This window comes from Schistocerca serialis, chromosome 4, assembly GCF_023864345.2.
Source record: "Schistocerca serialis cubense isolate TAMUIC-IGC-003099 chromosome 4, iqSchSeri2.2, whole genome shotgun sequence".
In the NCBI taxonomy this organism is placed as follows: Eukaryota; Metazoa; Arthropoda; class Insecta; order Orthoptera; family Acrididae; genus Schistocerca; species Schistocerca serialis.
In genome coordinates, this window is record NC_064641.1 from 472,594,956 (window position 1) to 472,619,274 (window position 24,319).

At 42.6% G+C, this 24,319-nt stretch overlaps 1 protein-coding gene across 1 annotated transcript in view; it reads left to right on the plus strand.

The window, feature by feature from the left end:
- Positions 1-20,611, plus strand: part of LOC126475147 (ORM1-like protein 3) — a 29,106-nt gene extending 8,495 nt beyond the window's left edge. The window contains exons 3-4 of the mRNA XM_050102762.1: positions 2,458-2,609; positions 20,140-20,611. Of these exons, the coding sequence (XP_049958719.1) occupies positions 2,458-2,609; positions 20,140-20,275 (288 nt within the window). The 3' untranslated portion in view covers positions 20,276-20,611. The remainder of the gene's footprint in view (positions 1-2,457; positions 2,610-20,139) is intronic.
- Positions 20,612-24,319: the final 3,708 nt, after the last annotated feature.

Genomic DNA, 24,319 nt, shown 5'->3' on the forward strand with positions numbered 1-24,319 from the left:
CCCAATCGCTGGTTCCCAAGCCTTGCTAAGATTATAGCCACAGTCACGGCTTATGAGGTCGTCTTTGGTGCGAATTTCGAAGGCCTCTCTAACAACGCTGTCCCAGTATCTCGACGTCTGTACCAGAATCCTCGTGTGGTCATACTCCATGGCGTGATTTTCCAACAAACAATGTTCAGCGACCGCAGACTTGCTCGGATACATCAGTCGAGTGTGCCTCTGGTGTTCACGGCGTCGATCCTCGACGGTACGCATCGTCTGACCAATATACGACTTGCCACATTGCCACGGAATCTGGTACACGCCGGCCTTCCTCAAACCCAGGTCATCTTTGGCGCTCCCCACCAGTACACGAGTTTTATTTGGAGGACAAAACACAGTTCCGACCCGGTGTTTCTTCAGAATGCGGGCGATTTTCCCCGAGAGTGCGCCTGTGTATGGAATAAATGCAGTGCCTACCTCCTCCCTCGTGACTTAATCCATCTCAACAGGTTGTGCTGCAGTGGTTGGGCGGAGAGCATGTTGAATCTGCCACTCTGAGTACCCATTTTTTCGAAATACAGTTCTCAGACGTTCCAATTCCTGGGGTAGACTCTCTGCTTCAGAGATAGTGCGCGCCCTATGTACTAGAGTTTTAAGTACTCCATTCCTCTGTGAAGGGTGGTGGCAGCTGTCTGCGTGCAAATACAGATCAGTGTGCGTAGTCTTCCGATACACCCCATGACCTAGGGTGCCGTCAGCCCTTCTCTTGACCAAGACGTCAAGGAAAGGTAATTTACCCTCCGTTTCAGTCTCCATAGTGAATTTGATGTTGGGGTGTATGGAGTTTAGATGTGTAAGGAAGCAAGGAGTTCATCCATACCATGTGGCCAGATGGCGAACGTGTCGTCCACGTAACGGAAAAAGCAAGTAGGTTTCCATACGGATGACGACAGGGCTTCCTCCTCGAAGTTCTCCATGTACAAATTCGCTACCACCGGTGAGAGTGGGCTACCCATGGCGACTCCCTCCGTTTGTTCATAGTATTCTCCATTAAAAAGAAAATACGTGGAAGTCAAGACATGCCTAAAAAGTTCAGTGGTCTTCTCGTCAAACTTCTGACTAATCAATTCTAGTGACTCTCGCAGGGGTACCCTCGTAAACAAGGAAACAACGTCAAAACTCACCATGATATCTGACTCATCCAACCTGAAGCTATCAAGGCGTTTAACAAAATCCACGGAATTATGGATGTGATGAGGGCATTTACCCAGATAAGGACTTAATATTCCCGTCAGGTATTTGGCCAACAAATATGTAGGTGCCCTGATGTTGCTGACAATGGGGTGTAATGGTACCCCCTCTTTGTGAACCTTCGGGAGTCCATATAGTCTAGGCGGTACCGGACCTTGGGGTAACAATTTCTTAGCGTCACCCTCCAGTAAATCTGCGTCCTTGAGAAGCGCCCTCGTCTTGTTCTCCACCTTCTTTGTAGGGTCAACGCTGATCTTCCGGTAGGAATCGTCATTTAGCAGGCTCTGCATCTTATCAGTGTAGTCCTTATGGGAGACAACAATTGTAGCATTGCCTTTGTCAGCCGGTAGGACAACAATTTCAGAGCGTTCCCTCAGATCACGAATGGCCGCCCTCTCTTTACTGCTGGTATTTGACTTCATCGGCTTGGATTTGTGATGTGTGATGTTAGAGATAAATTCAGTGCACTACACAGTATCTGCAAGGATGATTCATATTAAGAAACTACATTAATTAAAGAAATTCAGAGAAAATTAAAGAATGATGACAAATATTTAAGAGCTTCAGACAATTCACAGTAAATGTTCAAAAAGCCAGTGATTAAGACACCATATAATACAAGGTTGGGTTCACAACATCTCAGAATTTACAAAAGTAGAATTATCGGTGATGAGTGCAAACCAACTGTAAAGAGAGAGGGGGCTTTCTCTAAATTTAAATAAAAAGTAATTGTACATTTAAACATAAATTTATAATGTAGCACCAATTATTAACCTTTTAAAACCAACCAAAAATCCATATGTAATGCCAGAAGTATCAAAAATTTGTTTTTGAGTAAATGGATAGCCTACATAAATTTTGAAAATACTTCATTTTTATAAATACACCTTTTGTCCAGCTCTACATAAATGTGTTATTTGTTACTAAAAATGTTAACTGAAAAGGCTGAAAAATGTGTAAATGAAATCATTCAAACTCGGAGACTGAGTGAAAAATCTTATAATAGGTGACATGGCTGCAAAGACTAGTCTCATTTGGTTGTTTTAATTGACTGGAAAAAAATGCTGAACAAAAAACAATCGACTGGCCAATGAGTTGCGAAAACCTGTCAGTTGTGTCATCACTAATGCTGTCTCAAAAGTTTTAGATTTTGTAAACATAATTTTTAATCTTAGTGACTACACATCTGTCGTATCATAATGTTAAATGTTTTACCTTTTACAGTGTCACTTTTTTTTCCTTCACTTCGTGAAAGGCTCACCATGGGTTCCTCAAGATCAAGGGGACAGTAGGGAACTTACCCACTGGGAGCAAATTGATTATGGAGAGCAGTTTACTGTTACTCGGAAATTCTTGACGGTTGTGCCCATTGTACTGTGAGTTAACTACATTCAGTATTATATTTCACAATTAACTTTGAACACTTTAAGAATGCACATTGGTGTTTGGTTTTGTGCATGATCATAAGGAACTGAATATGTTCAAAAATAAAAATTTTATGATGCTTAAAATATGAACTGTAACTGATCGTGCCGGCCGCGGTGGTCTAGCGGTTCTAGGTGCTCAGTCCGGAACCGCGCGACTGCTACGGTCGCAGGTTCGAATCCTGCCTCGGGCATGGGTGTGTGTTATGTCCTTAGGTTAGTTAGGTTTAAGTAGTTCTAAGTTCTAGGGGACAGATGACCACAGATGTTAAGTCCCATAGTGCTCAGAGCCATTTGAACCATTGTAACTGATCGTGGTAGTATAATGAGTGATACTGTACTGTAATACTGTATTGTTGTAAGTTGTTTTTGAATGGTATCAAGAATGAGTTATTCTTCATTATAGACTGCTAAGATTATCCAGTTTTTACTTTACTTCTGTACTGCCTTACTTACTGATTTTAAAACTGAATCCATGCATGTTGAATTTTGTATTCCGTTACTATTTCTTGTTTGTTGGCTGCGTTAACTTCCTTTTTTGAGAATTAATTACACACATTGCTCATCTTAGTGTCTTAGATGGATAGTGAGTGGGTTTTACAATCTGATTTTATTATACAGGGTGTTTTGAAAATACTTATATGCACTTTGGAGACATCTTCCTTACACCAAAACAAGAAAAAAGTTAGCGTAAACATATGTCTGACAATCTTTAGTTTTTGAGCAATTAATGCAAGCTGACGTTCAGCGGCTATCTGTATCTACATTTATACCACAGTGTATGTTCCATTGTACCAGTTATTAGGGTTTCTTATGGTTCCCTTAACATAAGGAGTGCAGGAAGAATGATTGTTTGTGTGCCTCTGGGCATGCAGTAATTATTCTAATCGTTTCCTTGCGATCCCTATGTGCGTGATATGTATAGAGGGTTCTAGTATATTCTTAGAGGAATCATTTAAAGCCCTTCTTGAATCCTTGGTAATAGACTTCCTTGCGATAGTTTAAGTCTATCTTAAAGAGTCTTCCACTTCAGTTCCTTCAGTATCTCTGTGACACTCTCCTAGGGATGAGACAAACGGGTGACCATTCATGCTACCCTTCTCTGTATACGCTCAGTATCACCAGTTACTTGCCCATGTCTGCACCATGTTGAAATCCAATCAAAAACTGAATATTTATGCAGCTTCTTTCAGTTAGTACTTCATTATAGATAACTGCATCATATGCAAAAAGCCTGATTTTAATATTAATATTGCCAGCAAGGTCATTCATGTACACCATGAACAGCACGGTCCAACACACTTCCCTGGAGCACACCTGAAGTTACTTCTACATTTGACGATGACTCTCCATCCTAGATAACATGTTACGTTGCCTTGGCACTGAAGAGGCCATATTCTGTTCAAGGTCTCTCACTATGTTTGAGCTCAGAATATGTTCTAAGTTTCTACAACAAATAGATGTCAAGGATATTGGATGGTAGTTTTGTGGATCACTTCTACTGTTCTTCTTGTAGACATGTGCAACCTGTGCCTTTTTCCAAGAACTGGAGGTGGCTTTTTGTTCGAGGGATCTATGATGGATTATAATTGGAAGAGGGGCTAACTCAGCTGCAAATTCAGTAAAGAATCTGACGGATTCCATCGGGACCTGGAGCTTTGTTCAATTTTAATGATCTCAGTTATTTCTCAACACCACTGACACTAATAATTACTTCATTCATCTTTTCAGTGGTACGAGGATTAAATTGGGGCAATTCTCCTGGTTTTTCCGTTATAAAGGAACATTTGAAAATGGAGCTAAGTATTTCAGGTTTTGCTTTGCTACCCTCAATTTCAGTTCCTGCCCCATTTACTAGAAATGGACGTTAACTTTAGTGTCACTAATAGATTTTATATATGACCAGAATTTCTGTGGGTTCTGTGAAAGATCACTTGACAGTGTTCTGCTATGGTAGTCATTGAAGGCATTGCGCATTGCTCTCTTGAGAGCCAAATGCGTTTCATTTAGCATCTATCTATCTATACCCTGTGCTTTTACACCTTTTGAAGCACATCACTACAGTTCCACTTATTGGTTCACCCATTTGTCTCATTGTATTCTAGATCGTGTTGTGTGAGGCGGAGTTCCAGGTGACTGGTAGGACCATACATTCTCCCAGTACGTTGTACAGGCACTTTATTCAGAATGCTGTAAAAAGCTACTAGAAGATGTGTTGCTGTAAATAAGAAGGAACAAGTGGTTTTTGCATGATGGAATTGGAGTTCGTTTCAGTCAAAGTGTTAGAAATGCAGTGGTTGGTATCTACCATGGCGGAGGTATAGGTAGAAGAGGATTGTCCCATTGTCTGCATGTTCCCCTGACCTTTATATTATTATCTGTGGGGCACCTTAAACAATTGGTTTATGCACCAGACAACTCTGATGCAGAAGCTCTTCATCGACTTGGCATGGAAGCCTGCGAAACCATTGGAAACTACCAGGGAGTATTTGAAAGGGTGTGACAGTCCATTATTTGACAAATGCATTCATGTTTAGAAACAAGAGTACATTTCCAGGATTTATTATGACTTTTTGTGTTAATGAGCTCCAATCACCTAAATTGTAAACTTTCATTATTAATTTGAAAAAGGAACAAATTTTGGGCATATGATATCTGAACTTATTTTCTTGTTTTGCTGTGAAGATTTTTGAAATATGACTGTATTATAAAAGGGAGTGATTACTAATCACCATATAGAGGAGACAGTGTGCATGTATGTGTGTGATGGGAGTAACTATGTAGGTAATATGAAATGGAACAAGCATGCGAGTATTGTGAGAGAAGGCGAATGGCTGACCTCGATTTATTGGGAGGATTATGGGAAAGCGTGACTGGTCTGTAAAGGAGACCGCATATAGGATGCTAGTGTGACCTATTCACGAGTACTGCTAGATTTCGTTGGATCTGCACCAGGTCGTATTAAAGGAAGACATCGAAGCAACTCAGATTTGTTACTGGAAGGTTCAAACAACAGTGAAGTATTGCGGAGATGTTTTGGGAACTGAAATAGGAATCCCTGGAGGAAAGGCGACATTCTTCTGGAGCAAGATTATTGAGAAAATTTATAGAACTGGCATTTAAAGCTGACTGCGGAACAATTTTACTGTCGCCATCATAGATTTTGCGTAATGACCATGAAGATAAGGTACAAGAAATTAGGTCTCATACAGAAGCTTATAGTTAATTCTGTGTCCATTGCTCTGTTTGCGAGTGGAACAGGAATGGAAATGATTAGTTGTGGTCTCACAGATGTTTTATTGACAAAAGAGAAACATATGGTGTAATACTTTCTCAAATAGCACTGCACTTAAGACAGAAAAACTAATTAGTAAACTATTATCTTCATTTTGATACTGTCTTCCTTCAGATTTTAGAACGTTGATGCGGATTTTCGTAGTTCTAAAAATTTGTGTTTTTGGAAGCATTTTGTGTTCTGCTTGTTTGTGTATGATATGATCAGCTTGTAAAAGTCAATCATAATTAGTCAGGTGCATCAGTTTTTAAATATGATTCATATTAGGCGCACTCTGTGGGTTGCTTAGCTGATTGGCTGGTCCAATACAGCTCAGAGATGGTACTGAGCATAACGGGTGCCTCATTTACCAAGGCGGTAATTTAAATCCCCCATGCAGCTGCCCATTTTTAGGTTTGTCACAGCCATCCTTTTCAGCCTTGGGGCTTGATTTCCATTTCTAAATTTTTTGTTTTTAGTGTGAGCCATTTGAGAAAGAGCTCCGTTCCTAGCATCTATGTCGTGGATTCCTCTCCCTAATTTCCTTCCCCTCTTCCTTCCCCACTATAGGCCCCCTCCACCCTGCTAGGTCACCAGCATGTGTAGCCAGTCTGTGTGATGGGGCTGTTATGTACCCTTTTGGCTGAGCCCCTTTAAGACACAGGGAGCACACTACTGATACCTGAGCTGTTGCCTCCCCATGTATGCCAAGGAGTGGTTGCTTGTTATCCTGGAGCAAAGGAACTCCTGTCAACAGCTGCTGTGCTAGGCAGCCCCTGCTGTGGCGGGGTGGCGCCCATGGGGAGAGCCTCCGATTTGATTGGGCTTGTTTGGCGCATGAAGTGTTTAAAGCTGCAAAAATCTGGCCATTCTCAGATGACGTGTCTCTGAGTGGGAAACATTCATTGAATGTTGCTTCATATGGTCCTGCAGCCTTGCCTTCCCTGGCTTCACCCCCCAGGGGGCTCACAGTCCTTCCGTGAGCATGTGTGCATGTGTGTGGCGAGCACGGCGCCCCGAGCTATTGCAGCCTTGTTTCCCAGGCTGCATTTCCTTTCCCTTTCTCTTCCCCTCCTTTCCTGTCCTTGCTCCTTCCCCTCCGCCCTCTCCTCTCCCTCTCGTGGTGTCCTTGTTTATGTTGGCCCCACTATCCTCCTGGTTATGTTGGCTTTGTGATTTGGTTTTGTTGAGTAATTACCTCATCCTTTTGGCATCCTCTGGTCCCCCTCTGAGGTTGACCTCCATTACTAAATTTCTATTCTGTAGTGTGAGCCACTTGGGGAAGAGCACCTTACCTAGTGTCTCCGGCATGTGCCCTCCTAGTTCCTTCCATCTTTTCCTTCACATCATTGTCTGATGCTAGGGTACATAGTCAGCACGGTAGCCAGCCCGTGTGGTGGAGTCACTATGTACCCATTTGGTTGAGCCTCCTGAAAGCACAGGGATCACACTTCTGATACCTGTGTTGTGATGACCTCATGTAAGCCTAGGAGTGGTTGCTTGTCATCCTGCAGCATCAGAACTCCTGGCAATGGCTGCTGTGCCAGACGGCCCTTGCTGTGGCTGGTGGCGCCCCTGATCAGAGTGGGTGGTATCAGGGCGGACGCTATGCGAATGAAACGCATATGGGTCCAGAACTCTGGCCGTTCTTCTACGGACGTCTCTTTGAATGGAACTGATTCTTTTAGTGCTGCTTCAGGGAGGAGGGTCAGGCTCGTACACTAGGGACAAAACCTTTCCCCCGCTATCTGGTTTGCACCAGGACTGATGGGGATACTTTCACCGATACCAAACTTTTATTTTTTGTTGAACACATTGAAAACAAGTTTGGCGAAGTGGACACTCTGAGTAAAATGTGGTCAGGTTCGTTGTTGATCAAAACTGCTTCAGCTGCCCTGTTTGCGGTCCTTTGTGCCTGTGACCATCTTGGCCCAATTCCTGTGTCCATTACCCCCACCAGTCTTTGAATATGGTTCAAGGTGTAATTTTTCACACGGACCTCATCCTTCAAACTGATGAGGAACTTAGGAACAATCTAGGATGGCGCGGTGTTCATTTTTTTGCTGTGTTCAGGGGCCTGAAGGACAATCGCATTGATACTGGTGCCTTTATCCTGTGAAGGGGATAACCCCCCCTCTGAGAAGGTCAAGATTATGATTTATCAATGTGACCTGAAGCCGTACACCCCACCACCTATGCGATGTTTTAAGTGTTTGCGTTTTGGGCTTCCCACTGTTTGCAGACCCTCTCTGTGGTGACTGTGGATGTCCACTCGATGAGGGTAGTTCCTGTGTTCCCCCTCCTGTGTGTGTTAATTGTCATGACAATCATTCTCCGCATTCTCCGCATTCACCAAATTGCCCGGCTTATAGGAAGGAAAAGAAGATACAGGAATATAAGTCCCTTGATTATCTAACCTACACTGGGGCTCGTAAGAAGTATGCACATCTTCATCCTGTGTCAGTGACGTCTAGCTAGGTTTTAGTTACATTTTCACTCCTTCCTCCCCCTTCCTTACCCCAGTCCCAAACCCCTCTCCTTCCCCCATCCCTGCAGTTCCCACACCCTCCCCTCCGGGTGCAACTTCCCCTCCCCAGTCGGAGAAGTGTCCCACTTGACCATGTGCTGGTCAAGCGCGCCACTCCCGGGACCCCCCTTCCCGGCACCTTTCAGGCCAAAGGTCTGCTGCCACACGACGACCGCGAGAACCACGGTCTGTGGGCCCCAGGTCGCCCACTCTCTTTCTGTTCCAGATCTTGCTGCAGCTGACTCCCTTTTGCATCACAGCCCTCCTCGATCTCAAACAGAAAAGAAGAAGAAACATAAGTCCTGGTACAAGGAACCTCTGGTGTCACCAGAGGTCCCGTCCCCAATCTGACTCTGACCTGCTGTTCATGGACGTCGCCCCCTCCTTGTCGGTGACCGCTGGTGACCCGGTGGCATGACTGGCTTCAGCCTGTTCACCCCCCCCCCCCCCTCCCCTCATTTGGATCATCATTTTGTGGTTATCCAATGGAATTGTAATGGGTATCACCGTCACCTTCCGGAGTCGAAATCCCTTATTTCGTTTTACTCTGCAGCTTGTGTGGTTCTGCAGGAATCTCATTTTACTGATGATCACTCACCGACCCTCTGTGGTTTCCATGCTTTTTGTCAAAATTGGGTCAGCCCATTGCGGGCCTCTGGTGGTGTTTGTACGTTGGTCCATACGGATGTTGCTAGCACGTAGTTTCCTCTTCAAACTACATTGGAAGCGTTTGCTTTTAGGGTCCACCTGGGCTCTGGGGTCACAGTTTGCAATCTTTATATCCCTCCTGACAGGACTCTTACACCTGCTGCCTTAAATGCCTTTCTTCAGCAACTTCCTCCTCCCTTCCTCCTTCTTGGGGATTTTAATGCTCATCATCCCTTGTGGGGCAGTGCATTTCCGTCTAGTTGGGATCTTCTCATAGACCAGTTTCTCGCAGACCACGACTTGTGCCTTCTTAATGATGGCTCCCCCACCCATTTCAGTGTTGCTCATGGTGCCTTTTGTGCCATTGACCCTTCTCTTTCTTCTCTCTCCCTCCTGCCTTATTACACTGTTTGCCACACGACAACCTTTGCGATAGTGAGCCCTTCCTGTTGATTCTCTCGTTCTGAGAGGGGTGGTCTCCAATCGATCATTTACTTCACTTGGAATCCACAGTTCGGCAGGCTTCTTCCTAGCGCCACGATTTGGTTGCAGTGTTTTTCGACCTTCACAAGGCCTATGACATGGATTGGCACCATCATATCTTTCTTACACTTCATGAGTGGGGCCTTTGGGGTCCACCCCGATCTGGAGCTCAACCTCGATGCACAGTGATTACCTGTGGTCCCATAGTTTCATTTCCTGGGTCGTCCTCTTGACAACAAGCTCACTTGGGTGCCTCATATCAGACTTCTGAAGATAGGATGTTTCCGTAAGCTCGATGTCCTTTGCTTCCTTGCCCACACCTCTTGGGGTGCAGATTGTTCCACTCTTCTCTGCCTTTATTGGGCTTTAGTGCTGTCTCGCTTGGACTATGGTTGTCAAGTTTATGGTTTGGCTGCTCCTTCCACACTGCGCCTCCCAGGTCCGGTCCAGCATCGTAGTATCCGTTTGGTCACTGGTGTGTTCCCTACTAGCCCTGTTGATAGTCTCCTGATTGAAGCTGGGATCCCCCTCCCCACTTTCTGTCGGTGGTCCCAGCTTCTGGTTTCTTACACAGTCACTGTCCATTTCTCTCGCACACATCCTTCCTGTTCTGTTCTCAGACCATGGATGTCGCCCACTTGATTGCCACCCTTGGGCGGGTTTACCTGTTGGGCTTCGCTTTGCGTCTCTTCGTCATGATTTTCAGCTTCTTTTGTCCTGTCTCCTACGTGGAAAATTGCTTCTTGCCAATTGCATATGGGGTGTTTACTATGGAACTGATGGCAATTTCCCAGGCCCTTACCTTCATTAAACTGTTCCAACTTGACTACATTTTGTTATGTACGGACTCAACGTGTGGCCTTCAGGCTATTGATCGGTGTTTTTCCCCCCATCTCTTGGTCTCTGCTATCCATGACCGTCTCTCTGATCTTCACCATATTGCTTGTTCCGTTGATTTCCTTTGGGTCCCTGGCCATGTGGGTATCCCAGGTAATGAGCTTGCTGATAGTTTGCCTGGGGAGCAGTTACTTACCCCTCCTTCTCTGTAACCCCTCCTGTGACGGATTTACAGCTTCATATCAAATCCCACTTCGCAACTCTTGGGAGACTACCATCCTGTCTAATAAACTTGGTGCGATTAAGGTGACGCCTGTCCCGTGGTGTTCTTTTTTCCGCCTCTGCCGAAAGGACTCGACCATCCTGTGTTGTCTCCACATCGGCCATACCAGGCTGACCCATGATTTTCTTGTGTGTAATGACCCACGCCCAGTTTGTGGTTGTGGAGCCTTCCAGTCAGTAGTCCACATTTTGGTGGAATGCCTCTTCTTTTGGCTCTGTGTACTGAGTACAGACTTCCACGCACTTTACCTTTAATATTGGCTGACGATTCCCAGATGGTTGTACTGGTTTTCAGTTTCCTCCATGGAAGTGGTTTTATTTTCAGTTCTGAGGTTTTTAATCTCCCTCTGGAGTTTAGGCAGGGTGGTGAGGGTTGGGGTGTCTCCCACTGTAGGCTGTGTTTGGAGATTCCTGATTCCCCTCCCTGGCCAAGATCCTCTTTTCTCTCCCCTTTTACTCTGTTCTTATCACTTTTTAGATTTGGTTAGTCTCCTTTTACAATACACGCTTTTACATTCTAGCAGGTGGTCTTGCCTGTATTCCATCAGAGGTCGGATATTTCCTGCCTCTAGCTTAGCCTTGGGTTGCCCAGTTGTTGACTTCTCTTTTTGTTTTCACCATTAACACAACTGCACTCTTACGTTTCTTAGCCTTTTACCTTTTATCGTTATGACTCTTCCGAGATGTAAATCTGTCCGAATGTACCACATTTGAAACAAGGTACTGAGGACCTTGCTGTTTGGTCCCTTTAACCCCAATCAACCAACCAACCATCTCTGGCTACACCCTGGGAGAAGGCCAGGCTCACCGTCTTGGTATTAAACACTTTCCTCACTACCTGGTCAGTACTAGGACGGACAGGAACACATTCATTGCCACAGTCGTTTTTTGTGGAGATAATTGAGACAAGTTTGGCAGAGTCTCTCTCTCACTAAGATGTGGTCAGGCTCCCTGTTGATCGAAACTAGACTCTGGCTAATCCGGCCATTCCTGGCACATTTGGGTGCTGTATTATTGCGTGTCTGAAAAATATTTTATTCATTTATTTTGTTTATTTATTTATTTATTTTGAAAACATAGGGGATATAGTGTTTTGTACTTTATTAAACTGAAGGATACAATTTTAAAACAGAGGATATACTTTATTACATCCAAAAATACATTAATTTTCAAAGTAAACTTAGTCCTAGAGTCTGTTCTGTACATAATTATACAGTTGTATCACTCACTATCAAACATGTCCCTAATTTTTAACTGTCGCAATGACGATACGCGATGGTGGCATGCTGTATCACGCAACCGCTTTACAAGTGTTACATAGGTACTTTATGTATATGGTTGTTGCATAATGTCCTCCAGGAAGAATTCGGCAGCTTCAGCACCAGCAGTGTGAGAAATCTTCATGCCCTCTCCTACTGTGTCCTTTTCTTCATCACTTTCATCATTACTTTCTTACACACTTCATCTGTTAAAATTTGGTCCATATCACAGTCTTCCTCATTCAGCCACTTAGTAACTTCATCAATTTCTTCTTCCCCTGGAAGGTTGTGAAACATGTCAGTGTACAAATTAATTGATAATTCTGAATTGACTGGCTCATCGCTGTCAGTCAGTACTTGATCCAACTTGGCATAAATGAATGGCCACAATTTTCTCCAGCTCTTCATTATGGTAGTGCTATCCACATTATCCCATGATTCGGCTGCTTGGAAAACACCATGTATGTTAATTGCTTTCCACGCCTGCAGTATAGTCTCGATAGTCGTTTTCACTTTTATTCAGCAAGGAGAAGAGAAGCAAATGTCGATAATGGCATTTGATTCCAAAATTCCCTGGTCCATGGGCTGAATTAGGGCTGTCACATTGGGTGGGAGAAAGAGTGCTTGTATACCATCGGACTTCAGAGAAACATCTGAAGGATGACTGGGGGCATTGTCAGTTATAAGGATAGCTTTCAGTGGGAGCTCTTTCTTCTTATCACCTTAAGCGGTAGTTTATGACTCCCATTTGCATCAAAACACGTCATTTATGTTGCATGCTGTTTCTGTTGCTTGTAACTGTAAGCTTCCTTCTCATTCTTGGGCGCTAATGTTTTTGAAGGAAGCATCTTTTAAAAGAATCCTGTTTTATCAGCATTATACAAGGCATCAGCAGTTAAATATTCTTCCTCTGTTATCTTCCATATCTAGCTTACAAACTCATCACCATCCTTACCATTAGCTGAGCGACTTTCCCCAGTGACTGCCAGCTGCTGAAAGCCATGTCTTTTTTCCAATTTGGTAGCCAACCTTCGCTCACTGCAGACAAGTTACTACTGCCAAGTTGTTAAATGCAGCTGCTTTTTCCTTTATAATTGGGCACTGACTGGAATTCCTTTACTGTGTTTTGTATGAACCATCTATAAACAGCTACGTCCAGTTCTCATTCTCACTCTTTCGCATAACCTTCCGTTTTCGCAGTTCACTATCCATTTGTCTTGAGTACTATCAAATAACATCTTCTTTCTTTTTGATATCATAAATAGTTGCTCATCCAACATTGAACACAGCAGCAATTGCTTTCTGCGAAGAACCTTGATGTAATTTGTCTAAAATTTCGAGTTTCTTCTTGAGGTCTAGTGTAACATGTTTCCTTTCAGAAGATATGATTCTGAATTGTAAAGAAAGCTACAGTTTAAAATACAGTGTATAAAGCATTGTTTAACTAAGCGTTGTTGTGCACTATAATTCATTGTGCACGTGTTTTTGGGTGTGCACCGGATTACTGAGAGGCTGGACGACTGAGGGCCAGATTAGTGAGAGTCAGTCTGCAGCTCTTTGTGCTTGGGATCATCTTTGTGATTTCCCGGTGTCTATTACCATTCACCAGTTGCTGAATTTGGTCCAGGGAGTGATTTTTCATTGGGACCTCATCGTGGAAACTGATGGGGAACTCTGGGGTAATCTGGAGTGACGCGGCATTTACTTCGTTCGCCGTGTGCAGAAGGGTCATAAAGACAACCACATTGATACCGACGCATGTATTCCAGCTTTCGAGAGAGGTATCTTCCCAGAGAAGGTCAAGGTCATGCTACCAATGTGACTTGAAACCATACATCCCATTCGGTGCTTGCGTTCTGGGCATATGTTTTCCTGCTGTATGGCGGGCCCTCTATGTATGTGGTGACTGTGGACACCCACTCCATGAGGGAAGCACCTGTGTTTCACCACCTGTGTAAGTTGTCATGACTGCCACTCTCCACACTTGTCAGATTGCCTAGCTTACAACAGAGAAAAGATGATCTAAGAGTACAAGTCCATGGGTCGCTTATCTTATGCTGAGGCTTGCAAAAAATGACACTATCTGGTGTCGCTTTCAACTTTTGCCTCTGTTAAACCTTCCACCCTCCTCCCTTTTCCTTAATGCAGCTTCTTACCGCTCTCACCTTCCCCTCCCCCTCCCCTGGAGTTTCCGTACCCTCCCCTCTGGGTGTCACTCTTCCTTCCTGACTGTAGAAGTGCCCCCCTTCTTCATTACCCACCAGTGATGGGGCTCCCCCCTGGGTCCCCCAAGGTCTCTCAGGCTGGAAGCCTGCTACCACATCGCGGCTACGAGACTCACTGTCTGTGCGGCCCAAGGTCGCTTGCTCTCTTTTGATCCTGGAGCTTGCAGAGGCCTGCTCTCCCTGGTATCCTGCACTCCTTACGCTCCTAAAGAGGAGGAGCAGGAGGAGTAGAAGAAGTGACCTCCCTTTGGCTTCTTTATGTCCATCCTGGACTCGTGCAACACACTTAACCAATGGAATTGCAACAGATATTATTGTCACCTTCTGGAAATACAACACTTTGTTTCCTCTTATTCTGCGTTCTGTCTTGCGCTTCAAGAAACACACTTCAGAGATGATCACTCTTCAATGTTTTGTAATTATTGGGTTTTCTATCAGAACTGTGCTGGTCCTGGGATAGTATCTGGAGGTGTCTGCACCTTGGTTTGTATCAATGTCATTAGTGAGTAGATCCTCATTTGCAATGTCTACCTCCCTTCAGATAGGCCACTTCCATATGTTGAACTGCCTTAGTACAGCAATTCCCACCTCTCTTATCTCCTCCTTGGGGACTTTGATGCACACCACCCCCAGTGGGGGACTGCCACTCTGACGGGTATGCGTCTTCTAATTGACCAGCTTACTATGGGCTTTGATTTGTGTTTCCTCAATGACAGTTCCCCTACCCATTTCAGTGACTCTCAGGGCACCTTTTCTGCTATTGATCTCATGATGTCCTCCCCTGCTCTCGTGGCTTCCCTACATTGGTCACCGTGTCATGATCTTTGAGACACTGATCATTTTATGGTGATTCTGTTATTCCCCTGCTGCTGCCAGGCAGACAGGCCCCCTTTTTGGGCATTCTGCAGAGCCAATTGGCCTTTATACAAATCTGCTGATTAGTACTGTGGTGGACCAAGGAAATTGCACTTGCTGTGTAGGACCGCCAATAGCTGCTGCAATGATTTAAGTGACATCCTTCACAGATCAGCCTTATGGCATTTAAGCATCTCTGTGCTAAGGCCCACTACCTTATTAAGCAGAGTAAAAGGGAATGCTGGGAGCAATATCTTTCTTCCCTGGGGATGTATGTCTCTTCATTGCAGGTTTGGTCCAAGCCCCGTAGCCTTTTGGGCCACCAACAATCAGCTGTCCAGATCTTATCCTACAGGGTGTTCTGCTTACTTATCCATTTATCCTCGCAGAACATCTCGTGAAGCACTTTGCGACAAAATCGGCGTCTTCTTCCTATCCTGCTACCTTTCTCTGGCAGAGCTGAAGAAACCACTTTCTGTTTCAACCATTCCCATGCTGGAGCCTATAATGAACCCCTCACTGAATGGGAATTTGTGCAGGCTCTTACCTCTTCATGACATGGCTCAGGGCTCGGATTCCGTTCACACCGAGATGATCCAACATTTGGACATTACACGGAGGCAACATTTGCTCAGGGTCTTCTACCGCATTTGGCTCACAGGTGGTGTTCCCTTACAATGGTGAGACAACATAGTTATCCATGTCCTTAAGCCTGGGAAGAACCCAACGTGTCTCTACAGCTATCGACTGATTAGCTTGACCAATGTTTTAAATTGCTCGAGAGGGTAGTTAGCTTCAGGTTATGTTGGATACTTGAATCTCGGTGCCTTTTGTCACTGTATCAGTGTGGATTCTGGGAAGTATGATTTGCAACTGCAATTTACTCAGGTTGGAGACAGTGATATTCTTTGACATACATAAAGCATACAGCAGGGCCTGGTGCTGTTGCATTTTAGTTACCCTCCATGACTGGGGATTTCATGGCCGCCTTCTGGTTTTTATCTGTGAGTTTTAATCCCACCAACTCTTCCAGGTTAGAGTTGACACCTCACTTGGCATCCCTCAGACCCAGGAGAAAGGCATCCCATAGGGTTCTGTATTAAGTGTCACACTCTTCACCACCACAATCAGTGGGCTTGTGCCTTCTGTTGGGCCTCTGGTTACCCTGGCGGCGTATATTCACAATTTTTGCGTCTGGTGCAGCTCCCATTTGTTAGCGTCTGCTGAAGGCCAGCTCCAACGAGCCATCCAACTGGCCTCTGCATGGGTCCTTTTTCATGACTTCCAGTTTTTTCCTTCCAAAATGCAGGTTATGCATTTTCGCAGTAGACCTACAGTAGAATTACAGCAGACCCCGATCCAGAAATTTATTTAGACAACCAGTGCCTAGATGTTGTAGTGCAGTTCCATTTCTCGGGCCTTCTTTTTGATGAAACGCTGACACAGCTGCCTCATATTCGCCACCTAAAGACGACATGAATGTGGAAGCTTAATGCTCTCTGCCTCCTGGCCCATAATTTGGGGTGCAGACTGTGCTAATCTTCTCCACCTTTTCTGTGCTTTGTTTTGTCCAGAGGGACTGATGACCTCAGAAGTAAAGTCCCATAGTGCTCAGAGCCATTTGAGCCAGCCATTTTGTCCACACTAGATTATGGTTGTCAGGTGGCTCTTTCCACTCTGAAACTACTTGACCCTGTTCATCATTCAGGGGTGCATCTGGCTATCAGTGTCTTTCACCCTAGTCCTGTTGACAGCCTCTCCACAGAAATGGGGACTCTCCCCTCTACAAATACGATGGGACCAACTCCTGGTTACTTAATGCAATTGCCATTTGACGATTCCCTACCCATCATGTGTACTGTCCTCTTTGAAAATGAGGGATGTCTCTCCTGATACCAGCCCTCAGGTGTGTGTGTCGCTTCCCCCTGTTGGGATCTCTATAATGTGCCCCCTATGTGGCATGATAGATGCCCATTATTTTGTTCTACAGATGTCTGTAATGCGTCTATTGGTGCTTTACTTTCAAATGAAATGCTGCCATTCATTCGAGTGCTGCACTCTACCCACAGGTAGCATCTGTGGTACCCGTGTATGTTCACAAACGAATCAGGGGTGCCCTTCTGATTGGTATAGGTACAGTACAATAGCATTACACCTGCAGTACACACTTCTCTGTGTGTATATACGGGGTGACAGTTATTGAACTATATGAAATAAAGGAAATTAGTTACAAACTACAGCATATACACTCTTTATTCAACATGTAAACATCATTACAGATATTCAGATTTAGGTTATGACATGTTTGATATGCTTGCCATCATTGGCAATGATGTGGTGCAGACGAATAACAAAATTCTGCTCGACCCACTGAGGTGTTGGAATATTGATGCTGTTGGTGACCACCTGAACAGCTGTTTTCAGCTCAGCCATGGTTTTGTGGTTATTGCTGTACACCTTGTCTTTAATATAGCCCCACAAAAAGGAGTCACATGTGTTCAGATCCGGGGAATACATCAGCCAATCGAGGCCCACGCCAGTGGCCTCTGGGTACTCCAGAGCCAGAATGCAGTCACCAAAGTGCTCCTCCAGAACATCACACATACTCCTGCTTCAATGGGGTTGAATTCTGTCTTGCATCGCATCTTGTCGAAATAAGGGTCATTTTGGATATGGCAATGAAATAACCTTCCAAAACATTCACATAGCATTCTGTAGTCACCATGCCATCAAGGAATATCACACTGACTATTCCGTGACTGGTGTCATAGGGCTAGACAATGTGTTTAAAGAAATGATAGAAGCCTATTATGTTGTCCTCTTCAGCTTCGTCCAGCTGTTCATATAGAAGTAACAGGAGTGTAGCTGTCCAATATCTTTTTACACCTCTGCAAAGTTTCCTGAAATGAGGGAACATAGAGTGAAAAAACATCCCCGGAGGTAGCTCCACTCTCTGCATAGCAGGCCACAGCAGATGGCAATAGCAGCAAGTGTGATGTGTAGCAGCCAGCCTCATTGCAGACAACCTGCAATATATCTCGTGTATTTTCTTGAGACTGGAAAGAATATCGCTCTCCATCCACTGTTAAAAGCAATTTCAATGTAAGTTTGCAGCATATGAAATATAGCTATGACCTAAACCCACCAAACGTAAACTGACCAATGACTACTGTTCACTGCACTCTTTCCAAAATATGGTCGCTGGTTTACTTATTTGGGAAGTGTAACTGTGGGCAAGAATGGAGGAGGGGGGGGGGGGGGGGGGGAGAGAGAGAGAGAGAGAGAGAGAGAGAGAGAGAGAGAGAGAGAGAGGTTTTTAATTTTCTTGCAAGAGAACTATACTAGGGTAATACCAGCTGCACTGGTTGTATAAAGCTCTTTTAAGGACGTGTAACTTCTCCATCACTGTTTCTGTATCCTGTTTTCTTGCAGGCACAGCATTGCCTTCCAAAGGAGAAGTTGAATTGCCAGGGTTTCGTGGCTAGTACCAAATACAAATAATATTTCACTCATAGGAGATAATGAGGGATCAAATAAGACATCAGTTTGGCTCTATTTTGGTCAAACATAGATTCAGGAATCAAATTCTGGTCAACAAGAGTTATTGTGGTAGTCACAGTAACATAGTACTAATAAAATACCAGCTGAAATTCAAGAAGGTAAAGAGAAAGCAGCCAAAATGTTGGAACTTAACAAGTTAGAGGAACCAAAATCACAAACTGCCATGGAAGAACATGCATTGAATGAAACGGCTCTTCAGGGAGTTACAGTGTGGAAAATTTTGGTTTGACTATAAAAAATATGTATTAAATGCAGCAGAGAAAGTAATAGAATTGAAAAAGGCAGAAAAGAGGCAGTCACATGTAACAATGTTGTACTCGAGAAACAACAAATATATTGATTTTGGCTCAGTCTTGTACAACTGGATTACAATGAACTTGTTTAATCTAGTCTTGAAGTACTTGTATATTCTCAACCAATTTGTGCACTTCTTTCGGTTACCCTTTCTAAACTGCTGACAGATGTCATGGTTCTAGTGATTTGTATTTTATCATCACTGCTGCGCATAACAACAACTTCCTGTATCAAGTATTCTATGGGTCCAAAAAGGCTTTAAATGCCCAAATTGAATACATATATATTTACTGAATTATGTTTATAGAGAAATGGGTGGTTTAAGCATACATTCATTATTGATTTTGAATTTCTATTGATTGATTTTAATCAGAATTGGCAGCAACATTATATTGAGAATATTTTCTCTTTTGCAATTGTCAGTTTTTTGTGCCCAACCATAAATGACCAGCTACAAAAACATGTTAAAACTTAAACCATTAGTACACGAAGTTTAATACACTTTTGTATATAGTCATTAGTTTGAAATGTCTAGTGACTGTCTGTGTTGGTTGTGTCCACTGCAAAATGATATGAATTCTTGTACACACATGCAGCAACCTAAATATACCATCTCTGTGGTCTAGTGTTTAGCATTGCTAGTTGCTAAAGTGCAGATCCTGGATTAGTCCTGTAGTAAGATTGCTACAGAATGGGGTTCACTCGACTTTGTGATGCCGAATGAGAATCTACTTGAGTAGATAATTATTGACAGCAGTTTGAAGACTACTAGTGTGGTGCCAAATCAAAAGGCTACCTGGTGTTGAACATGGCATCCATTTCGTAATCCCAAAGAATGATAACTTTGTTTCAATACCAAACAAAGGTAGAAATTTATGGTCCAAAATGTGCTTTCCAGACATTAAACAATGCAGTTAATGTGACGATATGAATAAACTTGTAAATGTTTACGATAAAGGTGTATGGCATTTATGTCATGTACTGTAGAGACCTTAATTTTGAGTTTAAACAAATCTCAGCACTAGTGCTTATTTACCACTTCCCTCTCACTCAGGAATTGTAACTTTAATATATAATTTGAGTGCTTACAAAATACATGCAGGCTTGAGTGAGAGGGTGGTGATGGTGCTGATGGTGGAAGGTAAGCAGTGTAGATAGGGTATGAGAAGTGAAAATAAATTGAGTATTATTTGTTCACTCTTTTTTTTTTACACTATTTTTTTTTCTTTTTTGACAGGTTTTTCCTGGCTAGCTACTACACAAGGTATGCAACTGGACATTTCGTAGTGAATTTTGTATCGATGATGTTGGTCTTGCTGCCGAAGCTACCACAGTTCCACAGAGTGAGACTTTTTGGTATAAATAAGTACTAAGTATTTTTCTGATGACTTACTGTGTGTAAAATTATACAATGTTACAGACGTCACTGCATCTTTTGCAGATGCACTGTACTTACAGTATAAACTGCCATTATGTTTGAGATTGCAGTTAAGTGTGTGTGTTTTTTAAACACTCTCAAACTTTGAGAAGTGTATGGCAGGTGTTGTTACTTCAGTTTGTGTGTAAAACTTTCCAGATAAACACGATATTGTTCAGACTTTCGTTGCATTGATTTTACCTCTGTTGTTTGACAAATTTCTTTTGGTTAGGATATTTGTGTAAAAAGAAAGAAATCCAGTTTTGTTTAAATAAACTCACTGAAATGGTGACATTCTGCATTATCATCACCCTCTGCATTTGTGTGAAGCAGCTCTTACATCTTTCACATATTTAAACTAGATTCAGATTTGTAACTGCTGTTTAACACAATTAATTTAATGTCATGTTACATATTTGTGAAAATACTTATATGTCAAATAATTGCAGTTATTGTGCTTTTCTCCAAATTCATTATTAAAAACTGCAGGATCCTCTTTTGCAGCTGAAGCATTGGTACGTGTCATTATTTTTATGTTAATATTATTAGTCATTGATTTTTAAATTTAGTTGGAATTTTTGTTGTTATAACTGCCACACTTAAATTTTGTAACGTTTTTTAAAGATGATCAATATTGACAGACATGCCACAGGTTCTGGAAATCAGGGAAATTAAGGAATATCAGGGAATTTTGAACATGTCAGGGAAATTGGGGAAATGTCAGGGAAGTTTAAAAATAAAATGGAAAATCTCATTTTTGTCTCAGTAGATGAAACAGTTTGTTTATGGAAGAGTCATGCATTGTCACTGACAGTGCTGCTGAGTACGTTTGCCGCTTCCCTACTCCCCTCATTACTACGCTTCACCCCTTCCTACCACTCCATTCAGCTTGCAGTCAGTGCTGCCACCACTACTTGCCACTAGCCTTAGCAGCTGCTGATAAGAGGCAGGGAGGCAAGAGTGGTTTGTTTGGATCTGATTGTCAGTGACTGTAGACACAGCGGCCGGTGACAGCAGTCATGTGTGCGTGAGTTAGGTCAGAGTGATTGTGTGAATGTGTGTATGCTCTTGTTTTCTGACAAAAGCTGTGGCTGAAAATTTAGTTGTGAGTGTGTGATTTTCTTTTGTATGTGGCTGGCTGCAGCTCGGCAATGATCTTTACGGTGAATTGCTACCTATTCTTATTATTATTGATTCGCAGAGTATTCGGACAACTTATCTGTTGCATGGATTGATCAGTATGCTATCTGTGGCTCGTGAACAGCTGGCCGCATGATTGGATTTCTGTGACAGACCAGAACCGCAGGCCGTTTCTTTAATGGATCGGGCCCGCCTATCCGAAGCCATTCTGTTTCCACTAATGTCCATGCACTGCCCGTCTGATCTAGTCTCACCAATCTGCCTGCAGGATGGGTCTGTTTGTGTATGGCATAATGCAGTGGATTTTCATGGTTTATCCATGGACCCAGGACTGCGATGCTCCTCAGCAGACCAGCGGTCATAGGTGATGGATTTTAGAAATTGTGACTGTCTCACAGCAAGAACATTGTACAGTGTGGCATTTTATAGACATTTTATTTGTTGTTGTACATTTTGGCACTTCAAAAGTAGTTAATACATCAGAAAGTAAGGACAGTAAGAAGAAGAAAATTGTCAGTCGCTGGCGGTTTGTATGCTATGAACTCATATATTTCTTGAAAGAAAAACTCACACAATATCTTTAAAATAATAGATATAACACAGTGGGTAATAACAGACAATAACGAACATAGTAGAACCAACAGTTTATTGGTGGTATCTTACAATGTTGGTTTACACAGTTCTTCCCTCACTTATGGACTTCTTTCAAGAGTCCTACGTTTTTCTGAGGTTATTTTTGAAATCAGTGAAGCTATTTTAAATCTGTCTTGCAACTCCAAGGAAATGCATATTTTTGTCACCAAATGTGTTTTGTTTTATTGAAATAAAATATCAGGAATCTTAATGAAGCACACAAACCACTTGGCTTGCTTTCTCCATCTAAAAAAAGTTCATTACAAAAGAAGTTCATGTTCGTACTTATGATTTTTGCTTACAACAGTATACGCCATCTGCTTGCAAGCTTTGTCTTTTCTTTTTTTTCTTTTTTCGTTTTTTAAAAGATATTTCTTCATTTGCAATATTGTTTCTTGCACCATAGTTGCAAATACATTGTCAGCTTACATACTAACGTACCCTTGAGGTCTCAAAATTTGTTAGCAAAAAATGCTAAAATTTGTCTGGAAATCGGGGAAATATCAGGGAATTTCAGTTGGCGAAACTTGGGGCAACCCTGATTGAGTTTACTTTTACTCAAAGCTGTAATGAACGGTAATTTGTAGCGGTCCTGCAGTGAAATTGATTCATAGCCATGATTTTACTGAGTATGTCAGTGTAAGAGTTTACAGTTGGTAACTGCTTCATGCAGACTATGCAATGCCAACTTTTAAATAAATGATCTTACAAAGCAGAAGTTACAAGCAAGTATGCAGAATGAAGAAAGGTGGTATTACAAAAGTGCATGTATTGAATTTGTCGCAGGTAAAGAATACATTGAAGAGCACCATCTATGCATGCAACATATATAGACAATGTAAGCACGTAAGCTTTTAATGAATTGGAGGAGCAGATTGTGCAGTATAAGTACACACAGGTGAGAGACAACAGAAGCTGACCCTTCATATGAAATTATCAGAATGAGTGAACTGAAGGCATGGCAATTTTCCAGAGGCAGGTAGAATGTAATTTGAAGCAAATATGTGAGGAGGGGGAGGTGAAAAGACATGGAATTACATTACAGTGAAGAACATTACAGTAAAAAATTGCATGTCTTGGAATTTGATGAAATGTGTGGGCAATGCCAATTAGAGACATGTTATTCTGATGTGTCAAATAGTGTTAAGTGGCCTTATCTGAAGCACTTGGAATAAAAAGGCTGCAACACTTGAGTGCTTTGGAAGATGCCAGGAAGCTGTGCTGCTTCGCAGGAAAGCAGTGGCAAAAGAAAAAATGCCTGCAGGACGTACTTTTAAATGCCAAAACTTTATTGTAGATTGATTGAAGGACATTTAGAGCAGAAGATAATGCTACTTAACTCTATAGCTGTGGATGACATCAGATTTTTCTGTACAAAATCACAGGGCATTTTTGTATGATAATTAGAATAGTTTTAAGGATAGAATTAAAGGAATGTAATGAGAAAACAAAAAACTTAATTTAGAGTTGGTATATGTAAATAATGTGGGAAACATGAAAATTGCATTCAGCATTATAAAAGTGCAATAAACTTTTTTTATAATTTTTCTGAGTGTTGTACATCTTGAAGTGAGGCTCCATACATAAGCTTGGCAATATGGTTACAGATTTGTTGGTGCAAGAAAGCTTATGTGTAAGTATGTGAGTGATACTGGAGAAAGTGTAAAACATGTCTCCCAATGTTTCAAATGGGGAAAATGGTGATCTCCGATGTTCCAGAGCAACAGACAGATTTTATGGGAAAATAGCAGCCTACAATGTTCCAGAGCAACAGAAAAGTATTTGATGGAAAAATTGCTGCTTCTGACGTGCAAAAAGAGCACAAATTACGATAACAGTGGGCTGGGGGGCTAGAAAGGGAGTGGAGGGTGTGTATTATTTTTCATGATACCTTACACAAAGAGCTAAGGATCTGATAGCAAAAGACAACACTGATTTAATAATAATTCATGTTCACACAACTTTGTAGCTTCTAGTAGTGGTCATTGTGAACTGATATTTCATATGTCATCACTAACAGCTTTGTGACCACTTTCCTTTTAAATGATGCACCACGTTCACTCTAGGAAAGAAGTTAAAGATTTTGTCAAAATGCCTCCTGAACTCAAGGATTCTTAATGCCTAGAGTAGAAAGGAGAAAGATATGGCATCCTTCCAGATGGTGATACCAATGATGATGAAAATGAAATAGGTGATCCAACAGAATATTAACTTGGTAGTGTGTAAA